At 38.3% G+C, this 22418-nt stretch overlaps 2 protein-coding genes across 4 annotated transcripts; one reads left to right on the top strand and one right to left on the bottom strand.

Moving 5' to 3' along the window:
- The first annotated feature begins 237 nt into the window (after positions 1 to 237).
- On the top strand, positions 238 to 14318 carry fam20a (FAM20A golgi associated secretory pathway pseudokinase). Of its 2 annotated transcripts, XM_020924278.2 has the most exons (12): positions 238 to 303; positions 922 to 1563; positions 3836 to 4029; positions 4663 to 4713; positions 5879 to 5957; positions 6336 to 6428; positions 7368 to 7483; positions 10393 to 10573; positions 10667 to 10776; positions 11165 to 11246; positions 11352 to 11411; positions 12032 to 14318. In XM_020924278.2, the coding sequence occupies exons 2-12, from the start codon at positions 1193 to 1195 to the stop codon at positions 12312 to 12314; spliced, it is 1620 nt and encodes a 539-aa protein (XP_020779937.2). In that variant the 5' UTR covers positions 238 to 303; positions 922 to 1192; the 3' UTR covers positions 12315 to 14318. The 2 variants fall into 2 exon arrangements, with proteins under 2 accessions (XP_020779937.2, XP_020779938.1); XM_020924279.2 differs by lacking the exons at positions 238 to 303; positions 922 to 1563 and adding an exon at positions 3367 to 3409.
- Positions 14319 to 15706: 1388 nt separating this feature from the next.
- LOC110159608 (cAMP-dependent protein kinase type I-alpha regulatory subunit) lies at positions 15707 to 22057 on the bottom strand. 2 transcript variants are annotated; one of them, XM_020924185.2, is made up of 11 exons: positions 21899 to 22057; positions 19959 to 20162; positions 19289 to 19456; positions 19112 to 19203; positions 18967 to 19028; positions 18843 to 18889; positions 18572 to 18730; positions 18444 to 18504; positions 18207 to 18328; positions 17777 to 17858; positions 15707 to 17708 (listed from the first exon to the last, which is right to left on the bottom strand). In XM_020924185.2, exons 2-11 carry the CDS (start codon positions 20130 to 20132, stop codon positions 17536 to 17538), a joined length of 1140 nt encoding a protein of 379 aa, XP_020779844.1. In that variant the 5' UTR covers positions 20133 to 20162; positions 21899 to 22057; the 3' UTR covers positions 15707 to 17535. The 2 variants fall into 2 exon arrangements, with proteins under 2 accessions (XP_020779844.1, XP_020779845.1); XM_020924186.2 differs by having other exon boundaries at positions 19959 to 20169; positions 21899 to 22038.
- Between the last annotated feature and the right edge of the window lie 361 nt (positions 22058 to 22418).

The raw sequence follows: 22418 nt of genomic DNA, 5'->3' as shown, positions 1-22418 counted from the left end.
AAGAGAGGAGAGAAAGTGTGTGCAAATGAAAGAAGAGTGACCAACATGGCAGAGCTGGGGATGTACCTGTTGAGGCCATTATGCTATTACCCAGGCACACGCACAGACGCACATACATGCACACACACACACGCATAGATGTTCAGAGGTAACCTGTCTCAGTAATGACATTCAGCTGACTATTAATAACGCTGATTTTGTTTTCGTCAGAGTGGATGGGCCAGTTGAACGTGATTAGACTACAATGCACCACGGCAAATTTCTTCCTGGTTAAGTCCAAAGAATAGCTTCAAGAGAACATAAGTAAGTGGATTGTATTATTACTAAGTAGTGTTACTTCTTGTGTCATTTTTACTTTAAATATTTCCGCTCTAAATTGTAGGCCATTAAAAGGACCACCTCTACTAGTACTGCATTTCAAAAAAACTGTTATTGCTACTATTATTGCTTACTGTCACTAATGCTGGGCTACTTTACCCACTGCAACAACCACTACAGTTACTTTAAATGTGTATAATTATCATTGTAAAAAGTAGCTAAAAACTGTTATCAGGTTTATTTACTGTTACTTATATGACCACCACTACTATCCCAACAAATACTTGCATGATTTCAGTCACTACAAACTACAAATTCTCTCACTACTATTACTAGTACTGATTTTATGTTCAGCAGTACTACTGCTACTACTAAAACTTCTACTACTACAAAACCCCAAGTATGATATTCATCGTGACTGTTACTAACCTCAGTACACTCAATCCTATAACCAATAATTAGATGTTTACCTGCCCACCCTCTCTCTCTCTCTCTCTCTCTCTCTCTCTCTCCCTCTCTCTCTCTCTCTCTCCCTCCCTCTCTTCTCGCTCCCTCACACGCTCTCTCCTCCCTCACACGCTCTCTCCCTATCTCTCTGTGCAGCAGGTCCCTGGAAGCAGCCAAACTGTCAGACACTGTTGCTAGCACACGCTCGCTCGTGGCTCGCCTCGCTCCACATTTCCTGCGTAGCTTGAAGAAGGAGGAGGAGAGAAGTACTTGAAAGAATGAACTCAAACTTAGAGACTGAAGGTAGTAGAGACCTAGCCTTCTCCTAGGTTGTGTGTGCGGGACTATACAAGTGATGCTGTGTAGGAGCGCTCTCTTAACCCAACTTTAGTTTTTGTTTTGAATTTTTTCTTGTCAGTTTTTTTCAATGATGAGACGGGACCGTTTTTTCATAGCTACTCTTGCTGCCATCTTCTCAGCTGACCTCTACTTTGTCTTGATTCCAAAATTACGGACTTTCAGTCATGGTTTTGGACAATCATGCTCGTGCCAGCACAATAACATCACTTTACCAGGACAACGAGGCCTGGCACTGCCCATGCTTTTCAACTGGACTGTTAAACCACCTTTGGAAATGATTCCAGATAAAAAGGAGGAAGATGTGGGGTCCAAATTGGAGAGACTGTTCGCTCATCCGCTTTACAACATCCAGGCACCTGCACTGGAGGCAGGAGAGAGGCTACTGGAAGTGGAGCAGCTGATGGACTACTACCAGAAGAAAGTGTCCAGATGGGAGAGGTTAGTACTAATTGGAAAATGATTTTAGTGGTTCAGATCAAAAAGTAGTTTTTAAATTTAAAGGTGCACTATGTAACTTTTGTGGTGGAGGGTCTGCCACCTGGTTGGTTCCATGTGGAGGTTATTGCTTTGCCTGAAATGTTCCACTGTACTAAAATATCTTCATGGAAAAAAAACAATAAAGCCACCAGATCAAGATCTGTGTAGAGTAGGGTTGTTAAAAGTATAGAGAATCACATGCTAATAGTACTGAAACTAGATACACATTTGAGCAAGCACTGATATTAAAAATATTATATACTAGCTTTATCAAAACTAGTAGGACCATATATGGTAGTTATTATTTTGTACTGAAGATTATGTTCTATTGTCTTAAGGCCTTTTTAATTATCATTTTGGTATCACAATTAAGTTTGAAATTTTATTATTGTGGCAACACTATTGGACAGGTTCACAGTCGAATGCACTTTTTCAAAGTAATTTAATACATGTAATATAAATAAGTGTAATGCCATACTAGGGAACACTCTAGGCACAGCAATGGCATCTCCATAATCAATCAATCAAGCTTTATTTCAGACTCCATAGTGGTGTTGTGGTTTAGTTGTGTGCTTACACCCAGTTTAGTCAAAAATTTGAAGTGTTGATGGTGAAAGCATGCACACACCCAAAGATATGGGCCCAAGATTTTGGCTCAGTTTGATCAGTTAGTGCAATGTTCTTCTTAATGGCATTTTGTGTGATGTAATTATAAAGCCTTAATTATTTAAATCTAAAGCTACAATATTACAGCATAATCAAAATAGCCACGCTCAGTAGTGTGCATGTTTGAGGCTGATCATAGTGGTGCAGCCAGTGACCCCTAAGACCAGCCCAAACCATTACATTTTCTATAAACTCACTCTGCCATAACATATACTCACGGCAGACATAACCCTGCATGTGTGCACTGTTTGCTCCCAGGAATTTTTTAGAATCTTTTGGAGTGTGCCATCAAAGTCCAAAGACTGACGAAAGAAAAACACTTCACAAACATGTCACTCTGGCATGCTCTTTTTTAGGTAAACACAGATTTAAAAATAGTAAAAGCTCTCCTAATCCATCGCTGGCTAAACTGTCTTGGCATGTGTGAATCGGCCCGTCTATCTCCACTTTTAAGATGGAAAATTGTGTGTAACATGAGTAATAGGTCATGTTTTGGCTTTCAATCTTCGCAACAAATAGCACACAAAGAACCTTTTTTGGCATAAACTGATCAAAATGTTTTATTTGCATGCTGGAAAGGAAACGCGGATACATTCCTGGTCAGTCTATCTTGGTGCGTTACAAAAACAGCAGGACGAAAACAAACTCAATTCACTTTGCATTGCACCTTTGTCCCAATTACCCCCGAGCCGTCAGCCTGTGTACCACATGACTGATGGAGCAGGTCTCTTGTGGTGTTCAGTCGTCACTTTTTTAGCTCGTCTCAGAGATTTGGGTTTGGGTTTCTGGTGTGATGACTGTTCAGAGTGGTGTGGGCAGCTTTTGCATTGCGGTGAGCCTCTCATTGCAAGTTTATTTTTCGGTGGTGTAAGGGTTGGGCAATATTGACAAAAATACATATCTGGATTTTTCTCCTGATAATGTTAAATGATCAAACTGTATTTTTCAAGTCATCAAAATGGGTCTGTGAATGACTAGGCTGAGGGAACTGTTGCACAAATGTGTATAGACTGTCAAAGTAAACACAAGTGCTGCAATACTACTGTGGTAAATCCAGGCTGACATTGGAAAACTGTGTTATCTTGGCTGACCAGACAACCCCTTCAAAGAAGAGATGGGTGATATATCGGTTTCAATATTGGTAGATATCTGTGGCCTATTGGTTGGAAAAATATGGGTCAAATATGTCATCATATGTAACAAAGAAATATATTTAGAGGTTGTTTGTGTTATTTTTGCCTTTTTGTGACTGTTGTGACTCTTTTTCCTGTCCTGTAAATTCTTTGACATCAAACTGATTTGAAATTAGCCATTGCTATAATCTTTACATTTAAATGTTCATTAATACGTACTCTCCCTTTTATAAACAAATAAGAACTTTTAGAAAACAGAAAAGAAATTGAGATATAGTTTTAAATAATATGAAAGTTTGCTATGTGTATTTGCTAAGAAAATATTGGATTTTTTTTTCTTACCTGACTACCACCAGTGTCCATGCTCCTCCAGTGCTTCTAGTTTATTTGTTCATAATTTACATTCCCTGTACATATCCGGTCTTACTCCGCAGGCATATGAAATTGTACAGTGAGGCCGCAGCCATCGCAAACATCTCCGTGACCACACATGAAGCGACCTTTGACCCTGACGCCAGTTGGGTCAAATTTCACCTAGGAATTAACCGCTATGCCTTGTACTCCAGAGACGACCCCTCAATATCACAGCTCCTCGAAGACATGAAATCAATGGAGATCATCAATGCAGGTGAATCTGCATCCCCAACATGCGAGCACTAGAATGAGAAACACACCATTATACTTGCATATATTTGAAATATGCATAGTCTAAATGGAAGTTTGTACTAGAAGAGCAGAACTGTTTGTAATAACTACATACATACAATACACTTATGCCTGCAAATGTTTCTCGATATGCTCTGTGTTGATTTCCTATAAAAATAAATTTACATTGAAGCATTCTTTTCCTTTGTGATGTAAAGCTATACTAAAGTTGCCTATGGAACTTTTCAGGAGGAGGGTCTTCCACCTGCTTGTGTCTGTGGCATTAAGCCTATTTATTTACATGGAGACAAGCAGGTGATATAGTAACAGGTCAGATTTGTGGAGAGGTATTTCTTTAGCAATAAACACACCTGTAACTGAATAAATGCAAGATAAACAAGATTTATGTCAGCATGCGTTTTACACAAAGCAGTAACATCTTCATGGAGACTAGCAAGTGTCAGACCCACAACAAAAAAATATTACACTGTGGATCTATAATAGATCCTTAATTTGATTCATGGTTCTAAGGTACACTCTTTGCCTGGGTGAAGGTACCTTCTCTACAACTGTACATGTTATTGCAATTTTTGTGATTTTTTTTTTTCTTCTCCAGATTACACTCAAGACGAGAAAGCTTTAAAAGGAGCCTGTGACTGTACACAAGGTAAACCGCAAAACCAAATACACCTCTTTGCAACTGCTCTTTTGTTTTATCTCACTCACGATGCCTGCTGTAATTAGTGAACAATAAGTTATTCCACGAGTAATTGTGACTGGTGCTTTGTTCCTGTTTGCTTGTCTGTAGCGTCAGAGACAAGCACACTGCAGCCTCTGTGATAATAGGGATTCTTGTTTGGCTTCTAGATCTATGAGACATGCACTTTGAGGGGAATACAAAATGGGTAATGTTCAAAGAGACAGAGCTTAATTAAATGTTTCATATGTAGACCCTTTTCTGCTTTCCAGCCCACACAACTCCCCACCTACTCCTCTCCTACCTGCTAATGTGAAGATAGATAATTGACTTCGACGAATTCACTAATTCGGCATAACAAACTGAGCTTCCGCCTAATACTAATACTAATTCCCTAATACTAATACCTTGCTATGTAAGACTCAATAATGGAATAACCAGGCAAATGGTCATAGCAGAATACATACAGTACTAGATGCAATTCTGATAATGTTATTTCTTGGATCACATTCTTATACTAACCACTAAAACTATTCACATAGCTTGTCCAAATCCAAATGCTTACATGCAAACTAACAGGTGCCATAGTAGACCTTATTCTATTTCCATTGCAATGGTCAAAATAATACTCTTGGTTGGTGTAAAAATATGTATTGTGTGCTATTTACAATATCTTAAAAAAAACAAACAATCCACATTCTTTCTGTGTGTAGTCTGTGTTTCAGTACAGTCTGACCACACAAACATCACTTGTTGCCAAGACAGAACGCATCAAAACAATTCCTTTTCTCTCGCCATTTTTAAGTGAACCTCGACAGACTGTCTATTTATTTCCGTAACAGCAGAGGAGAGAGACCGTATCCAGCGCCCACAGAGTGGCCATTTATGCCAGTTTGGTCCTAACTGGTTCAATTCCAAGAGTGAAAAGTAAAAGATTGCAAAGTCTATATGTTTTGGTGCTTTATAGACGTGGTGGGGGAGGCGTGTGTGGTTAGTGAAGCTGACTGCTGTGACATAACTCACAGTGGGGCGGTGAGAAAAGGCCAATTAGGTTTAAACACATCAAAAACACCACAGGGGGATATAGCTGCAACGACATGAAATGATAGTGTTTCTGTTTTTGTTTTGATTCCAGTGGTGAAGCCCAGTGGACACCACCTGAAGCTGGCTTTGAAGATGCACAACTTTGCCAAAGTCATGTTCAAGCCAATGAGGTGAGAATAGAGTTTGTATGTTTCTAATAACATCGCAATACTGCAGTCATAGAAGTCTTGTCATCACCTAAGGCTCTAGTTAATGTTACAAAATGACTGAAAATAAAGAATCTCAAAAAAAGTGGAGATTTCATAAATAAATGACCACCACTGAAACTGACGTTTCTTTATTGTTTCTGGACCAAGTGAAATTATTTGTCAAGTTTCATCATGTCTGTCTACACTAGCTTTTTACACCACATGTGTCAGTTAAATAGTTATTATTTCTTTACTAGTTTCCTTACTTAGGTAACAATAACAACAGTATATATCAGTTAAATATATGAGTAACGTGTGTAACATGTGTTCTTTGTGTTACCATGTGTTATTGTGTGCTAGGCAGGAGAGACATGAGGAGACACCAGAAGACTTATTCTACTTTGTCGACTTTCAGAGACATAACGCAGAGATCGCTGCCTTTCACCTGGACAGGTGCGGCTTCATAAAACCTCATTATAGTAATGTTCTCCTGTTTATTTGTGTCATACACTTACTATTTTAGTGCCTCGGATTTTATGTTGCATTGCTGCTTAAGGCTACATGCTGTAATGGCAGCACATCTGTTACTTTACTAGCCTCTATAATGGGGCTAAAGCAAGGTTCTTTCTATTGAATAAATGAAACACTTAAAGTGTGTGTAATGCTTTCAGTGATATTATCAATAGGAAAAGGAAATGGCTCAGTGTTTTCTACAGTGTTTTGGTGCCGGTGTAATAGCCTGCTTGTGGATTGCACCATATCTGCCCAGCCCTGGCGCTCCCAATGCGCTGATCAGTATAAACCACAGAATGTGGACACACCACTGTAGGTAATGGCACAGAGCTGAGCTGGTGTGATTCACACAAGTATAGTCATCAGAGAGAGACAGTATAATTATGAAGCCACATAGGCACAACAAGACACAGCTTCAATACAGCAGACTGAAAACAACAGGGCCACGTCAGCAACAGTCTCCTGATGACTGTCATCTGATGCCCAAAAGTCTTATTATGGAGCGCATCTACTCATAAATACTCATAAACCTAACTCTCTATGAACATTCAATTTCTGATTTCACATTAACTCTATTTTTGGTGGTGCCAATGTAAAACAACACTTCTCAATAAAATCTGTAGATCAGGGAATGTCTACTGCAGCAGTCATTGACTTTTACTCTGTGATTATTGTGCCATTGCTGTTTAAGAGGCAGTTTTTCCAATATGGCCCTGGGAGAGGAATAAACCTTGGGTTGAGTTGGCCTATATAAACATAGAGAGTTGAATGACACAGTATGTTGATAGAATATGCAACTATGAACTGTAACCTTGTGTGAAATAAAGTGGGAGTTAAAACAGCCTCCAAACCTAAACACATCCTGTTTTGTTTTTTCAGGATCCTGGACTTCCGCAGAGTGCCCCCGGTGGTGGGCAGACTGGTGAATATCACAGGAGAAGTCCTCCAACTAACCCAAAACGAGGACCTTCGAACTGTGTTCTTTACTTCCCCTGGTAAACATCCACTTCTTTCTTATGATCTATTATAGTTTGAGGAATTTGGGACATATTTTTAAGTACAACATTTCCATGACAAGAAAAAAAGATTTCTATCTAGTAAGTAAGCCAAAACATGCAGGCAAAGTCATCCAGCTAGATTGTCCTGGCCAAGTCAAGCTCAAGGGAGCTAACACTATACTGCAGTGGCCCGCTGCTCCTGACAAGTCAAAGCAGCAGTGATAGATGGGTCAAATGCAGGCAATTCATTTCCTTCTTTGGGATTAAGTATACCTTAACATTAACCTTAGTGCTTTGAAATACCATTGCAACTGTCATATGAAGAAAAGGATAGGACCCACACACGCTTCCAAAGATAGTAGTGCAAAGTCACTCAGGAGAGGCAAAAGAATCACTTCATGAGTCAAAGAAACCCACTGACTAAAAGTAATTTGTTTGTGAAGAATGAGAGAATGAGAGCCTCACACATCAACTACTAGAGACGGGTGCGTTGGAAGAGAGGGAGCAGCCCCAGAACATACAGAAAAATCCCGCACACCATCTTACTTGCAAACTGTGAAATTTATTAGGACAAACCGTGCAACGTTTCGGCACTAGGCCTTCGTCAGGCAAACAGAATGAGAGCTCAGGTGGCCATCTTAAATAGGGTGTGGCAAGCACCCAAGGGTGACCGGTCATAAAGAAACAGTGCACACAAAACCCCATAATTCAAAAAACAAAGACAGTCAACATATAGTGTAATAATAATACAAATAATAATAATAATGAAATCATCATATAACGATCATAGAATAATATTAGAAAAGTAACAAGTCAATTTTATCGATTACGAAGAATTTGCCATTCCACTGAGGACTTTATTCAACAAGCCACTGACATGAAAGTGAGATTCCAACAACGAGGGTACCCTGTGTCTTGGGTTGATGATGCTTATGGGCAGGCTCTCCAAGTCACGGACAGATTTATTAAAAAAGAGCACCAAAAGGCAGAAACATTATTCCGTAACTTGTATCACCCAATATTCGACGATAATTTTTTACATCCTCACACTGGTAAAAAATATCCCATAAAAAGTGTTATCACATGTGCATCTACACATGTAGTCTATATGTTGAAATGTCCATGCGGCCTAGTGTACATTGGAAAGACCACAAGAAAACTTAAACAAAGAATAAGTGAACACAAGAGCTCCATCAGAAGAAACGACCGGGACTACCCTGTAGCAGAACATTTTAATGATCAGAGACATGATATTTGCTTTCTACGTTTCTGTGGCATTGAGCATGTCCCCCCTCCACCCAGAGGAGGGGACCATGACCGCATACTTAAACAAAGAGAAGCATTTTGGATTCACACTCTCCAAACTTTAGCTCCTAAAGGACTCAATGACGATTTTAATCTTAGCATCTTTTTGTAAACATTAGTTTACATCATTAGGACTCTTGCTTTGGGTGGGCTGTTTATGGGCTACAGCTTAACATTCATTGTGTATATATATAGATGTGTATATGGCACGACAACATTATTTTATAGTTGGGTGAATGTATACTATGTCTATATGTATCCATATATTCTTCTTACTTTTCTAATATTATTCTATGATCGTTATATGATGATTTCATTATTATTATTATTTGTATTATTATTACACTATATGTTGACTGTCTTTGTTTTTTGAATTATGGGGTTTTGTGTGCACTGTTTCTTTATGACCGGTCACCCTTGGGTGCTTGCCACACCCTATTTAAGATGGCCACCTGAGCTCTCATTCTGTTTGCCTGACGAAGGCCTAGTGCCGAAACGTTGCACGGTTTGTCCTAATAAATTTCACAGTTTGCAAGTAAGACGGTGTGCGGGATTTTTCTGTATGTTTGTGAAGAATGCACAACATTGCACTGACAGGTGGTTATTGAGACAGATACAAAACCCAATACAATTTACAGAGACCAGGATTAAGTATATGTAAACTGGGATTTTGTAATAGTCAAGTTTCATAATAATTACTGTATGCATTGAATTGTAAGCTTCTGGGCCCTTGTTGTGAAATGTTAAAATGGCAAGGAACCACATAAAGTATGATCCTTGCTCTGGTTAGTGCAGACAACATACGTTCTGTTATTATAGGCATGTATGTTTTCAAATAGGACATTTGTAATTACACTTATTTATTTGGAAAGCCTCAGCACCGTATTGCAGTAAATCTTGTATGTGGTTAATACAGTGATAGTACGATATACAGTTTGGGATTTATTAGCACATTCCGCCATGTTGATGTAGCATCTGCCACACATCAATTAAGCTGCAATAGCCAAATAATGTAATAACAGATAATACTAATATTGATCACATTTTATTATACAGGTATTTAGCATCTTCAAATCTCCATTGGACTAACAGTAAGACTGCAAATTCTATGCTGTGTGATGCCACAATCCTAATCTCTACTGGGACATTTTTACATACATTGAGGAATTTGGGACATATTTTTAAAGCATTTCCATGACAAGAAAAAATATTTATATCTAGTAAGTAAGAGTTACTTTTACAGTTGTCAAAATGTTTGTCATTTTTTATTTTTTATTTTTTTCACAGAATTTGACACCAAATAAAACTAAAATAATAACATGATATTATCTGGATATTGGTATATTTGTCCTCTTCCTTCCGTCCTTCTCACAGGATCCAGAATAATGCCATATACAAAAAGAGCAAATAATTGTGAAACTTTGTTATTCACACATAATGCACACAAATCTTAAAAGCATCTATTTCCAGTGTGTGTGGTGTTTTGGTGAAGCTGCATCCAGCCCGAGGGAAAGGCACCGCGGATAAAAGCCCATGTAAATGTGTCTAAACAGGAAACTCATTTATATTCCAACATTTTCCTTCTGCTTTTCTCCAAACAGCCAACAACACATGCTTCTTTGCCAAATGCCTGTACGTGTGTAAGACAGAGTATGCTGTGTGCGGGGGTCCTGACCTGGTCGAGGGGTCCCTCTCTGCCTACCTGCCTGGACTGAGCATCGCACCAAGACTGTCCATACCCAACCCCTGGATACGCTCCTATACCTTCACTGGACAAGAAGAGTAAGATATAAATGAATATGAATGAATGAATGAATGTTGAGTCATAAAAGTGCAAAAAAAAGAAATTGCATAACAGTTTTTCGTGTTTTGCAGGTGGGAGGTGAATCCGTTTTATTGCGACACCATTAAGCAGATGCAACCTTATAACACAGGGAATCGTCTCCTCAACATCATAGACATGGCCATCTTTGATTTTCTCATAGGTATTAAAGAATTGTATCGTTTGAAGGTGCACTATTGCTTGTCTCTATGGAGATGTTATTGCTTTAGCTGGAATGTTCCACATTATGGCATTAAACGTTCATCTTGATGTATTTAATTACACTTTGTATTGCTCTGTTACCTTCTTACAGTGAGTGGGTAGCCTCTCCAAGGATTTGACCTGTAATTTTGACAACTGGCATGACCTGCTTGTCTCCATAGATATAGAGGGTTTAGTTTAATGCCATACTGTTTAACATTTCAGGTAAACCGATAATATCTCTATGGAGCCAATCAATCCTCCGTTATAAAAGTAGTATAGTATAGTGCACAGTTAACCTTTCTAAAGCAATGACGGAGCTTTTCTCAGTTTTATTTTATGTCTCTTAGGAAACATGGACAGACACCACTATGAAATCTTTACCAAATTTGGGGATGAAGGATTTTTGCTTCACTTGGACAATGCCAGAGGGTGAGGTGGATTTGATTAGAAAAAGAAATTGTTCAGTTACCTGAGGCAAGACACAAAATCTGTTATATGCATATTGAATTTGTCGGTGGCTTTGTGTTTGTTTAGATTTGGAAAACACTCTCATGATGAAATGTCCATCCTGGCCCCACTCACACAATGCTGCATGTAAGTATTATGAACTCCAATTTGACTTTTATATTCTATAGATGTGGACAGTTCAGATGTCAGTTATTATTGATGACTTATTGATTATGTGTTTATAATTAACAGAATTTATTATATTTACTTGAGTAACTTTTTAAAAAAGTAGCTATACTTTGACTTAAATAAAGGCTTTAGTAACTCACTCACACAATCACAATTCACAATCCTATTTACTTAATTATTACTCTTACTTGAGTAATTATTCAGGTCGCTCTTTACTTCTACTAAGTAATGTTATATTAATGATGCTTGGGTACACTTTTGTCTACTCCCACCTAATTAATGAATGTACTGTAATATATTTTTTCATGTAAATTTAGGTAAAAAGAGCATACACTACAGTTTCCCAGGAATATATCTTCAGAGTCATAGTATGTCTATTGTCAGTACTTAATCTGTCAATTTGGCGCTATAGGCCTATGGATTAATACAGCAAGATAACATACCTTTTCACTAATACAATCACATTTAACCCTTAGGCTTTTCCTTTTAGATCTTACAAAACACCACAAATACAGCTCCCCTTTTGAAAGTATGACCTCATACCATTCTAGCCTCTGAACATGAGCGTTTGTGTGCAGGATAAAGCGCTCCACCCTGGTCCGCCTGCAGCTCCTGTCGCGCCCTAATTTCAGACTCAGTAACGTCATGAGAGAATCCCTAGAGAGAGACCCCCTGCACCCCATCCTGACCGAAGCCCACCTGCTGGCTCTGGACCGCCGCCTCCACAAAGTGCTCAAGGCCATACAGCGCTGTGTCCGGAGGCTGGGAGACGACCAGGTCATCACCACAGACTTCATCAAATCTACCCTTGGACCCCAGGCAGTCCCACCGACCATCACACAGATCAAATCAGCCAGGTAACGAAGACTGTAAGGGCCAAGGAAGCGCCGCCCTGTGAGCAAACAAGTCCCATGTGGTTGAGGTTTAATGAACGAGCCGTAAAAGGGAAGAGAATGGAGACTGTGAAGCAGCTTTGTGGCCTGCGCAGACAGAGAGAGGGCGAGGGAAGCCATGCCTTGTTTTAATGTGGCCAGATAATTCCCCAAGGGTGCACTTTATGGTACTTGTCTCACTTTTCATGTATGCATAGATGAGGGTAGAAGTCATAACAAAGCTTGATTCATTAACTTATGCCCAGACAATAAAATACAAAAAAGTGGCTAGGAACGAGAAAAAAAAAACATTTCAGTAGAAAATCTAAACTACAGTTATTCTCCTAATGGTATGGAATCCAGTATAGCATTGCCAGGACGGGATTTAAACTAGAGATAATCTAGTCAAGGTGTAAATTAATTGTTCACAAATTAGTATTTACATTTCATTTCAAATTTCAAAAGTACATCACTTAAAGCAACACATGCAACAGCGGGTGTGGCACATCACCTGCAAGATCCCATAGAAATACAAAATTAACATTCTCCATGGTGATATATACATTTTATGTCCTTCTGTGGCCTGTACATGGGCCATGTGGATGATCTTGGTGTCTAAGTGAAGCTAAGACAGTGCTTTCTGTCTGGTGTTAAATAATGACATTATATAACATTAGCAATAAGTACACTAGACTCAAACACAACCCTTTTAATTCTGCCTGACAAAAATATAGAATTAAAACTTAAAATTGCCTTTTAAACTTTGGATGTACTTTCTGAGAAACCAAGGAATTGTAAAAAACAACTTGAGGTCATCACTTGTGCAAAATTTGGTGCAGATAAAACTAAATATGTAAACTTTACACTATTTTTAGTAGGAAAAGGTCCAGGTGTCCTGAGCCAGTCCGGTCCCCATGTGCTGCCCATGTGCCAATTGGCATCATCAGATTTTGTCAGAATAAATAATTTATTGAGATAAAAACAAATTTTGGTACACAAGGTCAGTAAATTAAATATTTTCAAACAATTTATGTCACAATTTGACCCATAATGAACTTGGTTTTGATTTGTCTAAATCAATTTAAAAAAAAAAATGAGAAGAATTAGTCAATTAGATTTCATAATACCCATTTTGTGCTGCTAGAGTGACAAATAGGCACTTTCTCCTTTCTCCTAGAAATGTTTTGCTGGAATGTTTTTGTACATTTACATGGTACATGGCAATGATGCTAATGCTAACACTAGCAAAATGGCTGCCAGCAAGCAGCAAGTGAGGGCGGGGCCACAGGGGGCTGGGAGGGGCCACAAGCTGAAAACATGCATCAGAGTATCTCCAACTGTGGGAATTATTATTTGTATGCCTGGTTTAGCCAAAACATTGAGTTTTAAGTATGGGGAACCAACTTTTAATGGAAAAACAGCAAAGGGGAAACATTTTTTTCACCTATTTTGGCTGCACCTTTTGACTTCTAGTTTAGTTATAGTTAGGGATAGACAAAAACATATGGCATTGATGGATTCAGGTGATTTTATGCTCTCCACAGATTTATAACTTGCACAATGTACAGATGCATTAGAATTGTTTTTTTTTTTTTTTTTTTTCCAAAAGCTTAGTCTAAAAAGCTAGCATTTGACAATATGGATAGGTTGTGACATTTGGGGGCATATTTGCTCTTTAACTGAGCTGTGTTCATTTAATCTGAAAATGACTATATGACTGACCTGTCGAGTTTCCTCTGAGTACATAGATTTATGGCATGTTGGGGTTGCTATGATCTGATTTTTTTATGGGTGCAGTGGGCGTGGCAGTGGGTGGGATCTGTACCACTGTGGGTAAAAAAAAAAAAATTACTTACTGAGACAAAGTTGCTCAAAAATGAGAGAGTTGTATGCACTGGATTTTAATATGCTGCTGGACAAACTGCTTTAAAACTGTAGCATCAATGAAAGGTTCTAAGAGTAAAACAATAATAAAAGTCTTATTTTGTGGGATCTTGTTTTTGTTTTTTTTGTGCTTTTGGAGAAAACGTACTAATTGACGCATGTGAGTAAAATAGCCTACATAAGACAACCACTTACTGTTGTTTACTCCACCCCAGTTTCCAGACATATAATCCTCCCCCGTGCCATCAGACAGCCCTTAAACGCCTTTACAACATCAGAGTGGACTTAAAACAAGCTGAGGCACAGAAACAACACTGTGGTATGCTTCACAACTCACTCAAGTAATTATTTTGGAGCAGGTATTATCTGCAAAGTCATATGGGAACAGTTTTATGAATTCCAGACACATTCCACACACAGGTCTAACTGATCTGAAGAGAAATAATTAGTTATTTTTAACTCTGGAAATGATTATGTGGAGATTGTGGGTAAAAGCATCTGTGTGGAATAAAAAGTCAAACAAAGGGTATATTTAATTGTAAAATACAAGAAATTGAAGGGGGAAAAGCTATTAACTTCAGATTTAAATCAGCGATGAAGGATGTGAATGCAGTTAAATGTGTGGTTTGTGTCTCACACCATGCTAGTTAAAGTGTATTTGACACTCATATATTCTTCTAATATTACTTAGTTTAGTGGCATAGTTCCTTTGGTAAATATTCATCATAATTTTACATGTGTCAAGTGGCAGAAGAAAAATCTGAAACAAAAAAACCCCAAAAAACTGTAAAATGCAAGAAGTAGCAATGGATTCTAAAACGAATTCCCTCTAGCAGTATCATAAACTGTCATCTACTGGATCCAAAATGCAGGAGCAATCTGCTCACAAGAATGGCATTTTTAAGTTTAAACGCACATTTAACAAAATAAACTATTGTGTAATTTAGACACCTGCCTTTACACATGAGCCATGTTAATGTATGGCTCCCTCTAGTGTACAAATATTATAAAACGTCTTTGAGGTGATCATGTAAAGTTTGTAAACAGAGACTGAAGTGAAATCAGCACAATATTGCAAAGACATTACCCTTAGATTGGATTTACAGTCCTCAGTTACTGCTCTGCTACTATGGAAAGCATTGACAGAGTAATTATTTAGAATGATAGGTTCACTCATACTCAGGCATACTCCAAAACAGGTCTAACAAAATCAAAATCTTTCAATTATATTTTCATGATATGAATCTTGACAAATTCTGTGCAGGTAAAAACAAAATTGAATATGCATAAAAACAAAAGTGAATATGCTATTTTCTCCTTTTAAAATGCATAGACAAACAATTGGTTCTGTCATAATAATAATAAAAAAAAGATTTAAATGTTGAAGAATTATTATACATGTAGTTCCCTTATTTACTGCACCATAACAATGAAGTTCCTCTAACGGTAAAGTGTGACAAAAAACGCAAACAGAAAGACCCATACATGGACAAATGGTTGTAGTTTTTGACTTTTTATTGCTTAAACTGCCATCTGGAACAATCTATACCAAAAAGATAAACATTTTGCACATACAGGAGGTCAAACTGAATACAGGGAAGAATAGAAAAAGAATGGTCCTCAGAACGGCTGCAGCACGCGCTGCACGCCCCTCAAAGCTCTCACTGGAGATCTGGGCTTAAGCACAGTCTGCCCTGGGTTAGGGAAAGCTAAGGCAAATCTCAACAACTGTGGTGGGACTAGAGTGATGACAATGCTGCTCCTATGTACATGAAAACAAACCCTTAGGAATAAAGGAGGGAAACCAGTAAGGAGGTGCCACCAAGTCTGACACGAATCAAAATCAAAACATAAAAAAGGGGACTGCTTAAAAAAAAAAAAGAAGAAGAAAAGAAAGACCAACCCTGCAACAGGCACCCAAATTAAATTCAATTTACCCCAAGTGTTATTTGGTAAAAAAATTGAAAAGAACTAATTTTACCATTATGAAGCAGTTAAGCTAAAAGGAGTTAACTCTGACAGAAAAAAGGTCCTGCTTCCATTCATCCCATATCAACTGGGTGCCTAAAACATCATGCCAAGTAAGCATAGAGAACAGATTACAAGCTACTCCAATGAAAAGACAGCCACCTTTTCAATAGGCATAAGCAACAACACTAATTTAAATAAATATATCCGGCCTGGCAACCTCCAGCGATACACAAATACTTCAGATGTCCTGAAACCCAAGACTTCACTTCATTGATAGCTGGAATTTTCCTCTTTTGAAATCTATTTTTAAAACAATCCCATGATGTTTCACACAATACAATTACATACTGTTTTGTCAGTCAACAAGAAGAAGCATTTATTTTTACTTTGTGGCACTGGACACCTAAAATAGAATTCATGGAAAAATAAGTGTTTACAAAAGACAGTAAAACATATTTAAGCTTCACCATCACTCCAAACCATAAATTTATCATCTCATAAACAATGTTATAGAACTATGATTAGTCGACTATACTAGAATAACATTTTAATTACAAACCATAGCAGAAGAGTGACCAAGATATTTGGTATGTACTAAAAAATTGAATACTGAAATACGTTGAATACTTTTTTTTTTTTTTTACATGTATATAGATTTTTTCTGAGTATTCAAGGCAGTTGTTGTATGGTCTTTCTACTGGTTTAAGAGGACACTGGGGTAAAGGACCACTTCCTGTGTGGAGCTTGAAACCGCTTCCACGACTTCCATCGCTTTGTGACAATAATCAACATTTGGCACTAGCCTGGTAGCTGCACAATAAAATCAACAGTTGTACAAGCTCTCTCAAACTAAGCATAAAAGTTCATCATTGTCTAATCTTACCAACCAAAACAAACTGAGCACATCCAGAATATATCAAAGCCATTGTGTGATGCAAAGAATTCTCCTGCTTTGTACAGTTTTAGGTCCTGCTCTACAATCTATAGAACTGAGGTCTAAAAAGATTAAAGCAGTCTTTATGTAAAACAAAGTCATCAAAAGCGCCATGTAAAGTTTGATTGTCCTGTCTCATACAGAGACCCTGAAACCTCTCCTTTCAGTCCGGCTTTAAGTCTATAAAAGCATAACCAGCAAATACGTACAAAACATAAGTAACAGGTAATGTAACTGTGCCTACAAGGTAGCGTACAGCAGCTGGTATAAGCGCTGGTGAATGGCTAGAAGTCACTCTTTAGTGACAACAACATAATCTGTAACAGAAGAGTACTGAGGATAAAAGCCAAGAATAAAGTGAGAAAAGCAAAGAGTACGGATGGACCCTGGGTCTAGAGGAGAAGGGTGCACAGAGGCTCCTTCAGACAGACAGCGACACAAAGCTGTTGTACTGTTGGATGTTCCTCTTGAGGATGTCAGAGCACGGGCCCAGCACACGTTCAAAACGAGGCCGGTCCAGCTTCACACATTTCAGAGGCCCACGGGCCACCACTGTGGCAGCGCGGGGGCGGTTCATCAGTAGGGCGATCTCACCTACAACACACAAGACATGAGACAAATGCCAAAGAAGAGGAGATAAACATCAGGTCTGCAATTCTTACCAAAGTAGTCAGACGGCCCTAATCTCCCCACTTCCACAAACTCCTCATTCTCAGAACGACGCTGTAACACCGCAGCAGAACCCTGAAAAAACAAAACATGTGATTCTACAAGCCTCATTAGTATGAGACGATATAGACAGCAGTAAAGAAATTAGCCTTTGCTAAAAGACTTTAAGCTAAAATGATCTTGAACTTCCCTTATTTAGAATCTGCAACTTAAGTCACACAAAGAAATGAATACAAATATTTACAATGATGTAATACCTTAACTAACTGTTGTGTATTTTGTGTCATATTGTCTAGAAACTCAACCGTTTCAATACTACCACCAGAGGGCATACTTTTGCCAGTAATTCAAATGTATTAATGTAAACTGAGGCAGTAGATATGATTAAATGGCAAAAGGACTTCTGAATTACTAAGACCATACCTCTAGGATGATGAAGAACTCATCTCCAGGTTCTCCCTGCACAACTATCTTCTGTCCATCCTCAAACTGGACAGGCTCCAACGCATCAGCCACTGTCAAACGCTCCCATTTGTCAAGAGACTCTGAGGAGAGAAGAAACATCTTAAGAACCTCCAAGGCATTCACGTTATTTAACTTTAGCAATAAAACGGTAATGTATGATGTTTTGAAAAAACATGAAATAAAATACTTTCTCACCTAAAATGGACACTTTCCTGAGGAATTCTTCATACATCTTCCTCTTTCTCAAAGTGCTTCCCTAAAAAACAACACATTATGTTCAGACAAATCCCACAGACCCATGCAGAGCAGGCTTCTGTTCTCACCATCAGTATTCTTCTGTAACTGTCTCTGTCGATGCCCCACAGCTTCACGTTTGTCTTGGCTTTCACTGTGGCTGCTCTGGGGGTACCGTAGATCAAGGCTAGCTCTCCAAAACTGCCACCCTCTCCAATGCTGGTCACCCACTCATTGTTAACATACACCTAACGGAAAAAAAACATTAAAAAAAACATTGTTAAAATTTAGGCCAGAGCACAAATTGTGAAGTTTTAATCCAAGTACTACAGATTCATTTAAGTTCTATAGATAACTTACATCCATCTCTCCTTGATCAATAACATAGAAATTATCACCTTCATCACCTGTGGTAATACAATCAAAAGATGAGTTTGAGTGTTACAGCTAAATGCCTAAAAAAGAATTAATTAATTCATCTTACCCTGCAAAATAACAGTTTCTCCTGCTATGTAGGTCACAGGAAACATTGCATCAAATATGTCACTGTAAGAATGACAAATATGAGAAAAGAATTAGATTGTAATCATTTGTTTGTTTGTTTATGGATGTCTTTCATATTGTCATACCTCCTTTCATTGTCATCTAGATGTGAGAAGAGCACATTCTTTTCAATAGCTTTGGCCAAAGCAGCCATTGTTTTGTAGTCTTTAGGAATAACCTTAGGGAAAAGTAAATGCACTAGTGTCATCAATCTTAAATATTAAAATAAATATTGAAACAATATTTAAAGATCCAGGGCTCACCTTCCTCACATAGGAGGCAGCGTCCTCCTCTGTGTACACCTCTGCACTGAAGGCCCCTCTTCGCCTGCGTCCCTTCACCACTGGGTTCATGGGTGGAGACACCTCCTCATCCCGGGAATCTGAGCGGGAGCTGGCCTTTTGCTGGCTCTGGATTTGCTTAGCCTCCTCCTGGAAAAAAATGTTTTTGTGTCAATACAGAAATATCCCGCTGTTTCTTTTAAAGCCAAGAGCAAGGCATATAACAAAAAAAACCTCAAAGACAAGATTCAAACTTGATTTATATAAAATACAATATGTGTATCCTAATAGAAATAGATGTATTTATCCAGATTAGAGATGCTCTGACATGTCCAATATTTTTAAATCTATGGCCTACAAATTAAAATACAATTCACAAAACTATTAACAATTGTAAAACTAATCAAATATATTTTTCTGGATACATGTTATTGTACTTTGTAAGGTGATTTTGTAAAATGCCATATTTTTAGCTCGATTACTGATAGGGAAAAATCATTGGGTCGATATATCTAGAAATGTTTAAGATACCAGTGTAAGGAAGGAAAAAAAGAATCCTCTGACATTAGCACCAATATACTGTCCAATCCTAATTCTTGTGTAGATAAATAATTCTTGAAAGATAAGAAGGAGGAGGTCACAGCAGTCATACCTTCTCAAGCCTCTCAAAGTACTCTCGGAGAAAGGCCATGGGCCTGTCTGGTCGGGAGGTGCACAGCTGGACAATACAGTCCTTCAGCAGCTGCTGAATGTTGTGCTTCTGCACGTACTGCTCGCATTCTCGCAGGCTCCGCTCCTCTTCACTGCTCGTACTTCCAGACGCCATGACGCTCCTCTGTGACTTCTGACCTGTTTACTGGAGCCAGAGGAGACAACAGAGGAAAATAAGTATCACAGATCAGCTGACACAATAAAATACATTTTGGTTTTATTTCAATATAGAGTACTACAGAACTACAAACTAGACGAAAAGAAAATGTAGCATCTGTTTATTTAATCACCATTTAAAAGACATAACATTGATGAAGAAGAAGAGTGTTTAAAAAAAAAAATGTGTGGAAAATAGAGGCAGTGTGTGAAAGACAGGGCCTGCTTTGCCCCACACACACACACACACACACACACAGTCAAGAACGAGAGCTGGTCATATGATGTGATAACACACTTCTACTGTAAACAGCCATCTGGAGCAGCGACACAGTTTTGGATAAACCTGTTCCAAACTTCATTTGTGTTTTACCTCTAAATAAAGAGAATACAGGATCTTCCATTAAACAAAGTCTGTACATAGGAGTGGGCAATATTGATAAAAATTTATATCTGCCCAACATCTGCATTTTTTTAGGAGTAAAATGAACAGATGATATTATGTCAATCCAATTGTTTAAACAATTTTGTTTAAACAACAATTAATTTGTCAACGTTTAAGTATCCCACAGATGTGAAATGAAAAGTAAAATGCCATAAAATAAAGTGCAGAAATATTAACAGTCTACTTTATATTCAAATGTTGCATATCTTCAAAACAAAATTCCTGATAATATTGATATTTTGCTAACCTGCCCACCTCTACTTGTGCAGCGACACAGAACAGGCATAAAAGCAAAAGCATAATGCGTTCAAGGTTTCAAAAATTCCAACTCTCCAAAATTCCAAATTCTCAGATCATCTGATGGGTCTCAGTAATTTAAGCACTATAGCTGGGACTAAATGAAGAGGGTCTGTAATGTTCTCTTTAATCATGTAAACCAGTAGAAAAGGATGGGTTCTTTTGGAGAAGAATGGTTTGTGCTAAACTAACAAAGCCTGGGCAAGAAAACTAAACTAGTATGTTATCAAAGAAAGTGGCACGGTCTCTACACACTGGCGTTAAGGTGGAAACTTGGCATGTCTGACAGAACCTAAATCTACTTTTAGAATAACTCTCTCACTGTTAAATAATACTGACCTGGGTAATCAATTAAGAGCTAAGACACCACACAAGGCAACACAACGAGACTACCCCATCCTCCATGTCAGTCGTATCTATTTAACGTGATGCTTCTTGTCTGTGTGTTTGATTAACACGTTATTTATATTGTGGCTTATATGGCTAGAGGTGATGCATTTGAAATACAATAACATAAAAACAACAGATGACCTTGTGACGCTGAGCGTCCATTTAATTATTTTCTGTTTTAACACGAAACGACGTGCATAATGCTCACATGAGTGAGTTGTATCATTTGTTACACTGAAAACTCGCGTTTGACGGCTGTGTGGATCAGGAAGGCTTCATGAAGAGGGTGACGGCTGCAGCGAAGTAACAAATGATGATTGAGAGAAAAGCTTTTTTCACAAAGATATAACTACACTTCGATTACAGTTCACTATGCATGTGGCACTTCAGTTTCTCACTAAAGCATCTATTAAAAGCGACATTAGATAAGAGTGTGTCCACTTTGAAGCCTAGCTGCTAGCTCCGCGCAAAGGCAAAGCTCTTCTCCAATGACGCCATCTTGAGCTCTATCATAAACAAACGCTTGACGGGGAAATAGATTTCACACATTCAAAAGGTCGATGGTTTAAAGACCGTCAAATTGCAATACTTACAAGATGTGTAAATTCTTGCCAAGTCCCTGGTTTGTGACTCGGGATGGCTTGGTATTTGTCAAAGCGTACCGTTAGCAGATCCTCCTCGCTTCGATTTTTTTTTGCCGAGCCTTGGACCGCTGCCCCACCGGATACAGCCACCAGCCAATCAGGAGCCACCTCTGACGTCAATGCGCCCTGCTCTGACATGTGAGCTTGTAACCCATGGCAACCTTAAAGGAGCCTGCGCGGAAGCCCTGACGTCAGAAAAAATGCCTTACAAATCGAAAAAAAAAAAAAAAAAAGAAAGCGAAAAAAACGAACAAAATGTCCTTTATACCACAGTGGACACGGTAAGTGCTATATTTGAAAACATGATAACTGATACTATTATAGACAGGCAATATATGGACTAAATACAGTTATGATCGCAGATGAACTTTGAAACATGAAGAACTCGATGAACTAATCATTATTACAAAGAACTAAGAACTATTGTTTTTTTATGTGCAGCCTTTGCTAGGCTTGTGGTCTAAATGTC

This window comes from Boleophthalmus pectinirostris, unplaced genomic scaffold (assembly GCF_026225935.1).
Source record: "Boleophthalmus pectinirostris isolate CB_2022bp ecotype Guang Dong unplaced genomic scaffold, ASM2622593v1 HiC_scaffold_14, whole genome shotgun sequence".
NCBI classification, from domain to species: Eukaryota; Metazoa; Chordata; class Actinopteri; order Gobiiformes; family Gobiidae; genus Boleophthalmus; species Boleophthalmus pectinirostris.
Note: the sequence above shows the minus strand (reverse complement) of the source record. Positions and strands in the feature narration are given on the sequence as shown.